The sequence below is a fragment of the Scylla paramamosain genome, chromosome 3, assembly GCF_035594125.1.
Source record: "Scylla paramamosain isolate STU-SP2022 chromosome 3, ASM3559412v1, whole genome shotgun sequence".
NCBI classification, from domain to species: Eukaryota; Metazoa; Arthropoda; class Malacostraca; order Decapoda; family Portunidae; genus Scylla; species Scylla paramamosain.
The window spans coordinates 23,756,511-23,769,663 of record NC_087153.1 but is presented as its reverse complement, the minus strand read 5'-3'; the positions used below and the strand labels follow the sequence as shown (position 1 = coordinate 23,769,663).

General features: G+C 46.0%; 1 protein-coding gene across 4 annotated transcripts in view; it reads left to right on the top strand.

The window, feature by feature from the left end:
- LOC135093042 (vacuolar protein sorting-associated protein 54-like) overlaps positions 1 to 13,153 on the top strand; it is a 351,426-nt gene that overhangs the window by 80,951 nt on the left and 257,322 nt on the right. For all 4 annotated transcript variants that reach the window (XR_010263179.1, XM_063991923.1, XM_063991915.1 and 1 more), the window contains exon 10: positions 3,269 to 3,395. Coding sequence is in view for 3 of the 4 variants with exons in the window: in XM_063991923.1 (XP_063847993.1) it covers positions 3,269 to 3,395 (127 nt within the window). In the remaining variant the exon portion in view is untranslated. The remainder of the gene's footprint in view (positions 1 to 3,268; positions 3,396 to 13,153) is intronic.

The following is a 13,153-nucleotide window of genomic DNA, read 5'->3' as shown; positions in this document are numbered from 1 at the left end:
GTATAGGAATGGTGTAAAGTTAAATTATAAAATGTTAATTTAAACTAGAAGTTATTCTGAATTTTATGACTTATAAACTGAATGTATTATACTAAAACAACATTACAAAAAAAAAAAAGACAAGTGTGTGAAAAAAAAAAAAAAAACATTATATCTGTCCAATGAATGCATCACTGCCAGTCACAGTGTTGCCTTATGGTGATGAGTTGTGCCACACATGGAGTTAAGATGCCCCCTGAAATGCTCCAGCCTTTTTAGACCTTATGCCTCTCAGGTTGCTGTGGGACAGGCTGAGAAAATAGGCTGTGTTTTTAATTAACTTAAACTAGAAGTTATTATGAATTTTATGACTTATAGACTGAATGTATTATACTAAAACAACATTACAAAAAAAAAAGACAAAAAGTGTGTGAAAATTGAAAAAAAACATTATATCTGTCTAATGAATGCATCACTGCCAGTCACAGTCTTGCCTGATGGTGATGAGTTGTGCCACACATGGAGTTCAGATGCCCCCTGAAATGCTCTAGCCTTGGTATATATATATATATATATATATATATATATATATATATATATATATATATATATATATATATATATATATATATATATATATATATATATATATATATATATATATATATATATATATATATATATATATATATATATATATATATATATATATATATATATATATATATATATACTGTTGCAATGCCCTCTCTAGGCATTCACCACAGCCAAGGGGCAGTCAACAGGGATCCATGGGTTCGTTGTCTAGTGAGTGAATGAGGCCAGGCACACAGACTGTATTCACCAAGGCCAGTGAGAGGGAGAGGGTAACAAAACACTCATGCACACATAGTAATTCCTACTTTATTTACACAAGAACAGACCACAGTATAATAGGATACAGTACATTAGGCTGATAAACTCCTCCTGGGCACAGACAACAACAGTACAAGGCACACAGCACAACAACAGTACACTCATTACTGCTCACCATCCAGTTGTGCACATGTAACCACAGAGTCAGTCAGAAACCACTCAGGCAGCCTCTTACCAAGGTGGGAGCATGCACACCACAGTGTCTCCACCATCCTCTGTCTGCACAGTCCAGCAGCGAATGTAACATAGCCACAGCATGAGTCTAGGGAACATTTGAATGTTTGAACATTTATTAATAACTAACAGTTATAATTGGGAGGTATATACATATATACATAGTGAGAATTAATGTGACTGTAGTTGGTCTTTTAAAGCAGAGCTTTTCAGGCAAAATGGTGAGTAATAATGGGTAAGTAAGTTATATGGCAGATGGCAACAAGGGTATAACATGTTGTACAGTAATTTTCAACATTAGTTAATATGATTTGTGAAGGTAATTGCATTAACAAGTGGTTGCAAAACAAATATAATAAATAAATATGCAGTTGTAATAGATACAGATATAATAAATAATAATGATAATAGATAATACAGATAATATAATAAATAATAATAATAAATAATATATAATAAATAAAATATAGGAATATTAAATATTCTAGAATATGTATAGTAGATACAATAACAGTAGCATACTGATGCTTTCAATACAAGGTAGTGTACTAGATATGATAACAAGAGTCTGGATACACTGTTGCTTTAGAATGAAGTAATAATTCAAATTAGTAGGTGGCTAAGATCTGATTTTTTAAATTTTCTTTTAAATGTGGTGATATAGGGTGCATCCTGAATTTGGAAAGGTACAGAGTTCCATACACGAGGCCCTGGATAAGAAACTGAGTGCTGAAATTTTGTAAGTCAATGAGAGGGAATGCCGAGGTTATCATGACTGCGGGTGTTATGGTCATGAGATGGAAGGAGGTTCTGTATTTTATTCTTATTTGAATACATGTAAGTAGCAATAGCAAATTTAGTAATGTCATCTAGTTTTAACATTTTTGTTTCTTTGAAGAGAGGATTTGTATAAGAAATTACTATTGGTTATTATTCTAACTATTTTCTTGAGTTGTAATTTAAGAGGAATTAAATAAGTTGGATAAGTTATGCACCATATTGGATTCCAATAAGTTATAATAGTGGATATATGTGGGCATACTAAATGGTCTTAAGTACTTCTTGTGGCATGTATTCTTTTGCTTGATAAAGTAGAGCGACGTGTCTTGAGTGGAGCAACACAGTGGCTCATGCTGTCCCTTTCTCTATCTGCTCTTGTGGCTGCCAACACCCTCTTATATAACCTCTGCTCCCTGCTGATTGGTTGGCACCCGACATCGTCCACAACCAACCAGTGCCTTTGCATCCACATGTGATCCAGACCTCTCAAGGTTACCACATCAAGTAGCATCTTCACTACTGCCCAGTCCTACACTGTAACTATACAATAAATTCCATCCCTCCTCCCCCCAAAAAAAAGTAAATAAAGGATGGACATTAGAAATGCAATACAACGGATGTTGAAAAACTATATATCAGTAACATGGAAAATACTATCAAATAATGAATTATAGCAAACAAATAATAAAATATGATCAAATAATTAGAACATCTTCCACTCACCCTAAGCACAAGCAGCACTTGTACAGGTACAAGTGGCAGCAACACAAGCTTTCTTTGCACCCCCTGTACAAGTAAAGTACTTGCTCTTCCTTGTTGTCTCTTGGCACTTCATGTATTACTTCCCCTTGTTTCTGTTGCGGTTGATCAACAGGGACACATGTCCCTTGAGACCCTGTGCATGAGGCACAACTACTATTGTTTTCCGGAATTGAGGATAATTGGATATAGGGCAGGAAGAAAAGATGGGAGAAACACAAATGTACCTCATGCACAAAGGATGGAATACCAACTGAGATGTCATAGCCTTAGGACATTGTAAGTCTAGCAGAATTTTGTCCACAATGTGAAGTAGTCCTTCATGCCAGGATTCCAGATAACAATAGTATTTCAGGATTAACAGTAATAGTATCAGTACTGGAGTATCATCATCAGCAGCAGCACAACCACCACTACTATCATCATTAAGAAAATAATAGAAGGATGGGGTTTGTTTTCTTTATGTATCATAGTGTGGTATTTTCACCCTTTATTCAAGGGAAGTAATTGAATAGGATATCAAGCAAATTAAAAATGGCATGCACTGAGAAAAATTGGATAGTCTATAGATGGAAGGAGATATTGCTACACAGGATAAATATTAAACAAGATGTTATTCACTGTAACATTCAAGATGACAACCCACTCATATTTTTTGCAGGCACCTGAGCTCAGAGCTGTCAGAACATGAGAAGCTGATTGATAAGATGGTGAGTGCTGATTTCACCAAATACATCACTGAGGACCTCAACCGCCCACTGGATGACATACAGCCCTTGCTGGAAGAGGTAGGTAAGGTAATATAGGTAAAGAATAAGAATAGAAGATTGATGAAGAATAAGAAGTGAAGGAAAATTCAGTGGAGCTTGAAGAATTGTAGGTATGCTGAAGGGAGTTATAGAAGGATGGAGTTAGGAGAGCTAAAGAAAATATGTGTGTTTTTGTGTATATGTGTGTATATACCTAGTTGTAATTCACAGGGCTTTAGCTACACTCATGTGGTCCTATCTCCATATCTACATTTGTCAAATTTTTCTTTCAGTTTATGCACACACTTTCCGATACTGTCTTCTCATTTACTTTGGTTTATTCTATTCTATATTTCTGTGGGAGAAACATTTTTTTTTTATGTAATTGTGGGATTTTTAATTTCTAAGCTTTTTATATGCCTTCTTGTGTATCCAAATTTTCTTCCTTCCTGTAACAATGGTCTTTCATTATTATGTTTGTTCCACTTAATTGAAGGGAACCCTTTACTGTAAAGCAAAAAAATTTGTAATTCTTAATTGATTTTGATGAATTCTTAACCCCCTCAGTCCCCATGACACATTAAGCGTCATTCACAGAACATGATCTAGAAACATCAATGATACTTTAAGCATTATATGCCACAACGAAGTAATAAATATTCTACAAAAATTGAGAAATGACGCTGTTTGCATAATTTTTCAGCAAGATGTGAGTGGGATGAATTTCAAAAGTATGTAGCTTTATAGTAACTGTCTACAAAAATTATATCTGCTGCCTGGCCATTATATCTGCCAGTGGGCTTCTAGCACCTGAAGGTGTCCTGAGTGGTAGCAGGATTTAAAGGGTTAGTCTTGTCAACCATCCTTTGTATGGTGATTCACTGATTATTATGATATATTAGATATATACAAAATGCATTTTCAGTTCATGAATATGAAAATCATATTATTATGTAATGAAAATATATTTGTGCTATCATGTAACATGTGGTAACAACACTCATTTCCATGTGTGAGATGTTTTACTGTTGTCTAAGACTATACTCTGTAGTGATATTTATTCTCTCTCTCTCTCTCTCTCTCTCTCTCTCTCTCTCTCTCTCTCTCTCTCTCTCTCTCTCTCTCTCTCTCTCTCTCTCTCTCTCTCTCTCTCTCTCTTTTTTTTTTTTATTTAAACATGAGTACATTGTCACCCGAAGGCGCACTGCCGTGTGCAGCCTATTTTAGGGGTGGGGCACAACACAATTATAAATATAAATTATATACATATATATATACATTCTTTATGGGCTTATTGTTAGCAGGGGGGTTGGGAACGAGCCCCTCCAGTGGTGTGCTGCTAACTTCACGTCCTGGGTATCCATCCCCCTCATATGTGGGACGGAGGACGCGAAGACGTTCCACAGTCTGGAGACTCGCCCCCAAAAGGTGCGCTGGTGTTGGCTGGAGCGGGAACGCGGCACTTCCACTGAGTCACCACTGGATAACACCGTTCTCGTGTCCCGCGAGGTGACTCTGGTGGGCAGCCGTAGTCCCGCCAGATGTGGCACACCCTGCACCTGTGCCTTGTGGAACACCACAAGGGCTGCCACGTCCCTGTGGTGTTCTAGCGTGTCGACGGGAACCTCAGGATGGGCTGGGGCACCTGCTGCTTCCACCAGTCGCAGTGCCCGTCGCTGGATGCCGTCGAGCTTGCTTATGTGTGTGGCAGCACAGGACATCCAGGAGAGGGCGGCATACTCTAAATAAGGCCGTATCTGGGCCTTGTAGAGCAAGAGCCTCCCTCTCCTGTCGAGCAAGCTGGCCACCCTCCTCAAGGAGGAGACTCGGTGTGAGGCCTTAAGGGCAATGTGTTTGACATGGCGGTCAAACCGCAGCCCTCGATCCACCTCCACCCCAAGAATCTTGACGGACTCCTGGAGTTCGAGAGGAAGGCCACCAAAGCTTAGCCCTCCCTCCACTGCTGGCTCGGCAGCGGGGGATCGAAAAACTACCATTGCCTGTGTCTTCTCCGGAGCAAAGGTCACCTGCCAGTGTGCCCCCCACTCCTGTATCACCCCAAGCTGCTGATTGATCTCTTCAGCAGCACGCACACTTTCGTGTCGAGGGTAGGTACAGGAGAGAGTGCAATCGTCAGCATAAGCTGAGACAGCCGGCAGCTGTCGGAGAAGATCATCCATGTAGATGTTCCGCAGGACTGGCCCCAGCACTGAGCCCTGTGGCACTGACGCTCTCACCGGGAAGGACTCGGACGCTTGCCCATTGACAACGACCTGGAGGGTCCTTCCTTGGAGGTAGTCACCAAGGAGCTGGAGGAGGTCACCCTGGATCCCCTTTGCCCTCAGCTTTTCCAGAAGGCCCCCATGCCAGACCCTGTCAAAGGCACCCACTATATCCAGGGCCACCACAACAGAGTCGAGGCCGCCGTCAAGGGCGTCCTGCCAGCCCCCGGTGAGGAGCATGAGGAGATCGGAGGTGGACCGCCCAGGTCTGAACCCAAACTGTTGGTCCGAGAGGAGGTAATTGTCCTGGAGGTGGCGACACACCACATCTGCCACCACCCTCTCGAACACTTTCCCCACCACAGAGAGCAGGGAGATGGGTCGATAATTTTTTGGGTCAGACCTGGAGCTCCTCTTGTGTACAGGAACTACCCGGGCCTCTTTCCACACTAAGGGCCAGGTATTTTCCCATAAGCAGGCAGAGAAGACTGTGGTAAGGGGTACAGCCAGCTCGCGGGCACATTGTTTCAAAACGTGCGGGCTGATGTTGTCGGGACCGGTAGCTTTTTGTACATCGAGCCCCTGCAGCAGACGCTCGACAAGCCCCTGTGTCACCTCCACCTTGGTTACAGTCTCTCTGCACTGCTGCTCCAGAAGAGGCGGTGACCTTTCAGGGTCGTCCACCTCCATCTTCCCGGCGAAAAGGGTGGCCAGCAGCTGGGCTTTGTCCTTGCTGCTGGTGGCCACCGTTCCGTCGGGCCTTGTGAGAGGAGGGACAGTGTCTTGACGGTCGAGGCCCTGTCTGCCCTTAACAAGGGACCACCAAGTCTTGTTGCCCACTCCAGGGCCTCCTAGCTGGCGCCGCAGGTCCTCCTCCCACCTCCCTACGGCCCACCGGCAGGTCGTCACCATCCTCTTGCAGGCCAAACGATGTAGGTCTTTGTTGCGCCGAGTAGGACTCTGCTTGTAGCGGAGTCACGCAGAATACTTCGCCTCGGCGGCAACGCGGCAGCGGTAACCAAACCAAGGCTGGTCCGTTGGTCTGGCGACGAACTCACGGTGGGGCACGTGTTGCTCCTGGAGCGCCAAGAGGCGGGAAGTGAAGGCTCGCGCCTGTACCTCCGCTCCACCCTGCAGGATGGAAGGCCAGTCAGTCCTGCGCAGGTCTCGGCGAAGGGAGCCCCAGTCTGCCCTATCCCATAGCCAGACTGTGCGAGTGGTGGCCTCGTCACGAGCCACACCCATGTCCACCTGGGTCAGGACAGCATGGTAGTCAGAGCTGCCCACGAGACTCAGCTGGTGGCAGCTGAGTGTGTCCTCCTCCAGGTCGAATATGACGGGGTCCAGGGTCCCGCCCCGCTCATGAGTGGGGAAGGTCACATGGTCCTTCAGTCCCTGCACCGTCAGGAGGTTTTCGTAGGCGTCGTGCTCCAGGTGGTGGTTGAGGTCGCCCACAAGCAAAAAGTGTTGGCAGCGGTGAGTCACAAGGAGGACATCTAGGGCCTCCTTGAGGTACAGGAGCGAGTCAGGCCCCTGCCGGGGGGGGCGGTACATGGCGCACAGCAGGAGGGCAGAGTGGTTGGCCAGCACAACCCGGAAGAACATCACCTCCAGCTGAGGCGGCGTGTCCACGTCGAGTTGTTGTGCCTGCACTCCCTCCCTGAAGCAGACAGCCACTCCGCCTCCAGCTCTATCCTGTCGGTCTCTCCTGGCCCAGTGAGTGTAGCCACCTATTTTGCCAAACGATGGCTCCACATCTCCGTTCAGCCAGGTCTCCGTCACCACAACTACATCTGCACCGTGTCGTAGTACACAGTTGTGGGTTAGGTCTCCGATGTTCGTTCGGAGACCACGTACATTGGCGGAGATAACCTTGAATTGGTGGCGGTGGCGGTCAGGTCTTACCATGTTGGAGGGAGTTGTGGTCCGGCCTGAAGGGGTGTGACAGGGCTCAGTTGGGGGTACCGAAGGCCGGGCGGGATCCATTGCCAGCCCTGGGTGTGGCCCCAGTTAACAGGCTGAGCTGAAAACGGGCGAGACTGCGGAAAGGGCTGCAAGTGTGGTGTTACTGATGGGGAGGCAGCGGCCAAGTATCTCCCCTCCGCGAGGACCTGCCGTAGCAGTCGCTCCTGCCTCAACTCAGCAGTCCTGGTGTGGCAGTCTTCAGTACTATGGCCCTTCCGATTGCAGTACCGGCAAATCTGCGTGGGTTTGGCTTTGGCTGGGGTCTGTCTCCTTGAGGGGCCGGCCCCCTGGGTGGTAGAGGCTCCTCTGACCTCGCTGTTCCGGTTCTTTTTTTTATACTTTTTTTTCCTGGTGGTGATGTTGCCAGCGGTGCTCGTGGAGGAAGCCGGGACTGCTGGGGCTGGGGCTGGTGCTGGTGTTGCTGGGGGAGTCGGTGGTACTGCTGGCAAGGTATTGGTGTGGGTTTGGTTCTGTGTGGAGGTTGCAGTACTGTGTGTCTGCGAGGTGGAGGTGTTTAAGCCGGAACTTGTAGGAAGGGAGACAGGTGTAGAGGAGGGCGGGGGTGGGGGTTCGGCTACCGATGTACTGCTGGGAGTAGCCTCCGGTGGTGTTTGATTGCCTGGCTGGGTGGGCGGGATGGCGAGCTTAGGGGCGTGCCGCAGTTGTTTCGGCCTACCTGAATTCCACCAATCCCTCCAGCACTCAGAGCCCTGACAGACCTCCCAGTGTCTGTCTATGGTCTCTGGCAGAGCACTGACTCCTTGTGTGCACGAGGCAACCTTTGCCTCGCGCTGCTTGGAGGCGACGAGCCTGTCAGCGAGTCTGAGCGCTGACGCAAACACCTCCCGGTATTCTATGATCAGGTCCCTATCCTGCTGGAGGGACCTGAGGATAATATTTGTTCGAGAGGCTTCTTCTGTGAGCTTCTCAACCAAGGAGATTAGTTCAGTTTTCTCCAGGTCTTCCCAGTGACTCCGTTCTGCGGCCTGTTCTTGATCTCCTCGGAGTGGCGGAGGGAGTGGCTGGGAGGATGGATCAGCCTCCCTGTCAACGAATGTCACGGGGTCCTGTATGTTAGCTTGCTCCCTCAGCAGCCCCATCTCGGCACACCGGTAGACTGGGTTGTCGCCCAGGCAGCCGGTATGGCACAGATTAGGGCAACTGTCGTCCTCACAGCTGACGTGGGCAGCTTTCGATGTTGCCTTCCCACAAACAGCACACCACCTATGCGGGGTATAACCTGACAGATTACGCCGTGCGATGAGTTGGTGCGCGGAGGAAGACATGAGGGAGGAAGTGAGGAGTGGTCAGTAGGTTATTGGTGAGTCAGGGAGAGTCAGGTCGGGACAGGGCACGGCAGGTATTTAATCCCTCATGGAATGCAGCACAGCTGTGGGCTGATGTCCCGGGGGAGTAGGGGCTCGGCGATACACGGGAAACACGTGACTAGCACCCAGCTGCCAGGGTGGGGGCGAGGTGAGGGTTAAGGTGAGTCAGGTCAGGACAGGGCACGGCAGGTATTAATCCTTGAAATGCAGCACAGCTGTGGGCTGATGTCCCGGAGGAATAGGGGCGCGGCGATACACGGGAAACACGTGACGAGCACCGCGCTGCCAGCACTGCACCACACTTATTTACTGCACTTTTCACCGTACACTGCACTTTCACTGCTATGTATACTACACTTCAACCTCGGTAGTGCTGATGGTGGAGGTGTAGTGAAGTGAAGACGGCAGACACACAGGCGCAGTGACACAAACAGACACTCGGTGACCACGTTGCCAACACTGCTCCACACACTGTGTACTGCACTGCACTGTTCGCTATTTACCTCACTTTTATTACCTGTACACTCTGCACTGTAATCTCAGTTGTGGTGATGGTATAATGAAATAGCGGAGACTTGCTCAGGAACTAAGTCTATGACCCGACCTGTTGTGGCGGAACGCTCCTAAACCACGTCCTCACCCGACGACCTCTGACCTGACTCTCTCTCTCTCTCTCTCTCTCTCTCTCTCTCTCTCTCTCTCTCTCTCTCTCTCTCTCTCTCTCTCTCTCTCTCTCTCTCTCTCCATGTAAAAATATTGTTTTGAAGGATGTAGATCATTTTAAAACCTATTTATATACCTGTTAGGTTTGGAAATTGTCATTATCCTTCAAAATTATATGATTATTATGTAGAGAGAGAGAGAGAGAGAGAGAGAGAGAGAGAGAGAGAGAGAGAGAGAGAGAGAGAGAGAGAGAATGTAATTCATTACTTGTTTGGTAGTTAGTCAAAGAAACATGAACATGCTTGTAACTCAGAAAATACTCCAGATATGAAAATTTTGAAGACATCATAGAACTCCTTATGAAAAATCTCAATATTATAATTACATAAAATTACTACTTTACACAGGATAGTTTTGAGAAAATATGGTGTTTTATTATTTTTTTTTATGTAGGATGGACACTGGCCAAGGGCAACAAAAATCCAATAAAAAATATGCTCACTGAAATGCCAGTCCCATAAAAGGCTCAAAGTAGTGGTCAAAAATTGATGAATAAGTGTCTTGAAACCTCCCTCTTGAAGGAATTCAAGTCATAGGAAGATGGAAATACAGGAGCAGGCAGGGAGTTCCAGAGTTTACCAGAGAAAGGGATGAATGATTGAGAATACTGGTTAACTCTTGCGTTAGAGAGGTGGACAGAATAGGGGTGAGGGAAAGAAGAAAGTCTTGTGCAGCGAGGCCGCGGAAGGAGGGGAGGCATGCAGTTAGCAAGATCAGAAGAGCAGTTAGCATGAAAATAGCAGTAGAAGACAGCTAGATATGCAACATTGCAGCGGTGAGAGAGAGGCTGAAGACAGCAGTTAGAGGAGAGGAGTTGATGAGACGAAAAGCTTTTGATTCCACCCTGTCTAGAAGAGCAGTATGAGTGGAACCCCCCCAGACATGTGAAGCATACTCCATACATGGATGGATAAGGACCTTGTACAGAGTTAGCAGCTGAGAAAAACTGGCGGAGACGTCTCAGAATGCCTAACTTCATAGAAGCTGTTTTAGCTAGAGATGAGATGTGAAGTGTCCAGTTCAGATTATGAGTAAAGGACAGACCGAGGATGTTCAGTGTAGAAGAGGGGGACAGTTGAGTGTCATTGAAGAAGAGGGGATAGTTGTCTGGAAGGTTGTGTCGAATTGATAGATGGAGGAATTGAGTTTTTGAGGCATTGAACAATACCAAGTTTGCTCTGCCCCAATCAGAAATTTTAGAAAAATCAGAAGTCAAGCGTTCTGTGGCTTCCCTGCGTGATATGTTTACCTCCTGAAGGGATGGACGCCTATGAAAAGACATGGAAAAGTGCAGGTTGGTATCATCAGCGTAGGAGTGGATAGGACAAGAAGTTTGGTTTAGAAGATCATTAATGAATAATAAGAAGAGAGTGGGTGACAGGACAGAACCCTGAGGAACACCACTGTTAATAGATTTAGGGGAAGAACAGTGACCGTCTACCACAGCAGCAATAGAACGGTGAGAAAGGAAACTTGAGATGAAGTTACAGAGAGAAGGATAAAAACTGTAGGAGGTTAGTTTGGAAATCAAAGCTTTGTGCCAGACTCTATCAAAAGCTTTTGATATGTCCAAGGCAACAGCAAAAGTTTCACCAAAATCTCTAAAAGAGGATGACCAAGACTCAGTAAGGAAAGCCAGAAGATCACCAGTAGAGCAGCCTTGACGGAACCCATACTGGCAATCAGATAGAAGGTTGTGAAGTGATAGATGTTTAAGAATCTTCCTGTTGAGGATAGGTTCAAAAACTTTAGATAGGCAGGAAATTAAAGCAATAGGATGGTAGTTTGAGAGATTAGAATGGTCACCCTTTTTAGGAACAGGTTGAATGTAGGCAAACTTGCAGCAAGAAGGAAAGGTAGATGTGGGCAGACAGAACTGAAAGAGTTTGACTAGGCAAGGTGCAAGCATGGAGGCACAGTTTTGGAGAACAATAGGAGGGACCCCATCAGGTCCATAAGCCTTCCGAGGGTTTAGGCCAGCGAGGGCATAGAAAACATCATTGCTAAGAATTTTAATAGGTGGCATGAAGTAGTCAGAGGGTGGAGGAGAGGGAGGAACAAGCCCAGAATTGTCCAAGGTAGAGTTTTTAGCAAAGGTTTGAGCGAAGAGTTCAGCTTTAGATCTAAAATAGATGTGATAGCAGTGGTGCCATCTGGTTGAAATAGAGGAGGGAAAGAAGAAGAAGCAAAGTTATTGGAGATATTTTTGGCTAGATGCCAGAAATCATGAGGTGAGTTAGATCTTGAAAGGTTTTGACATTTTCTGTTAATGAAGGAGTTTTTGGCTAGTTGGAGAACAGACTTGGCATGGTTCCGGGCAGAAATATAAAGTACATGAGATTCTGGTGATGGAAGGCTTAAGTACCTTTTGTGGGCCACCTCTCTATCATGTATAGCACGAGAACAAGCTGTGTTAAACCAAGGTTTAGAAGGTTTAGGACGAGAAAAAGAGTGAGGAATGTACGCCTCCATGCCAGACACTATCACCTCTGTTATGTGCTCAGCACACAAAGACGGGTCTCTGACACGGAAGCAGTAGTCATTCCAAGGGAAATCAGCAAAATACCTCCTCAGGTCCCCCCAACTAGCAGAGGCAAAATGCCAGAGGCACCTTCGCTTAGGGGGATCCTGAGGAGGGATTGGAGCGATAGGACAAGATAAAGATATGAGATTGTGATTGGAGGAGCCCAACAGAGAAGAAAGGGTGACAGAATAAGCAGAAGGATTAGAGGTCAGGAAAAAAATCAAGAATGTTGGGCGTATCTCCAGGACGATCAGGAATACGAGTAGGGTGTTGCACCAATTGCTCTAGGTCATGGAGGATAGCAAAGTTGTAGGCTAGTTCACCAGGATGGTCAGTGAAGGGAGAGGAAAGCCAAAGCTGGTGGTGAACATTGAAGTCTCCAAGAATGGAGATCTCTGCAAAAGGGAAGAGGGTCAGAATGTGCTCCAATTTGGAAGTTAAGTTGTCAAAGAATTTCTTATAGTCAGAGGAGTTAGGTGAGAGGTATACAGCACAGATAAATTTAGTTTGAGAGACTCTGTAGTCGTAGCCAGATGGTGGAAAACTCGGAAGATTCAAGAGCATGGGCACAAGAGCAGGTTAAGCCATCGCGCACATAAACGCAGCATCCAGCTTTGGATCGAAAATGAGGATACAGAAAGTAGGAGGGAACAGAAAAGTGGCTACTGTCAGTTGCCTCAGACACCTGAGTTTCAGTGAGGAAAAGAAGATGAGGTTTAGAAGAGGAGAGGTGGTGTTCTACAGATTGAAAATTAGATCTTAGACCGCGAATGTTGCAGAAGTTAATGAAGAAAAAGTTGAGGGGGGTGTCAAGACACTTAGGGTCGTCGACAGAAAGGCAGTCCGACCTGGGAAATTTATGGTCCCCTCCCCAGATGGGGGCTCCGAGGCTGGTGTAGGAGTCGCCATGATGATTTTAAAATTTTTGAGTGAAGGGTGTGTGTGTTATTAGTGCTTGTAGTTTTGTGTGGATGAAGAGAGTTGTCTTTAGAGGGCAGGCTGTGACTGCCCCCTTGTGTTGTGAGACACAAAGGG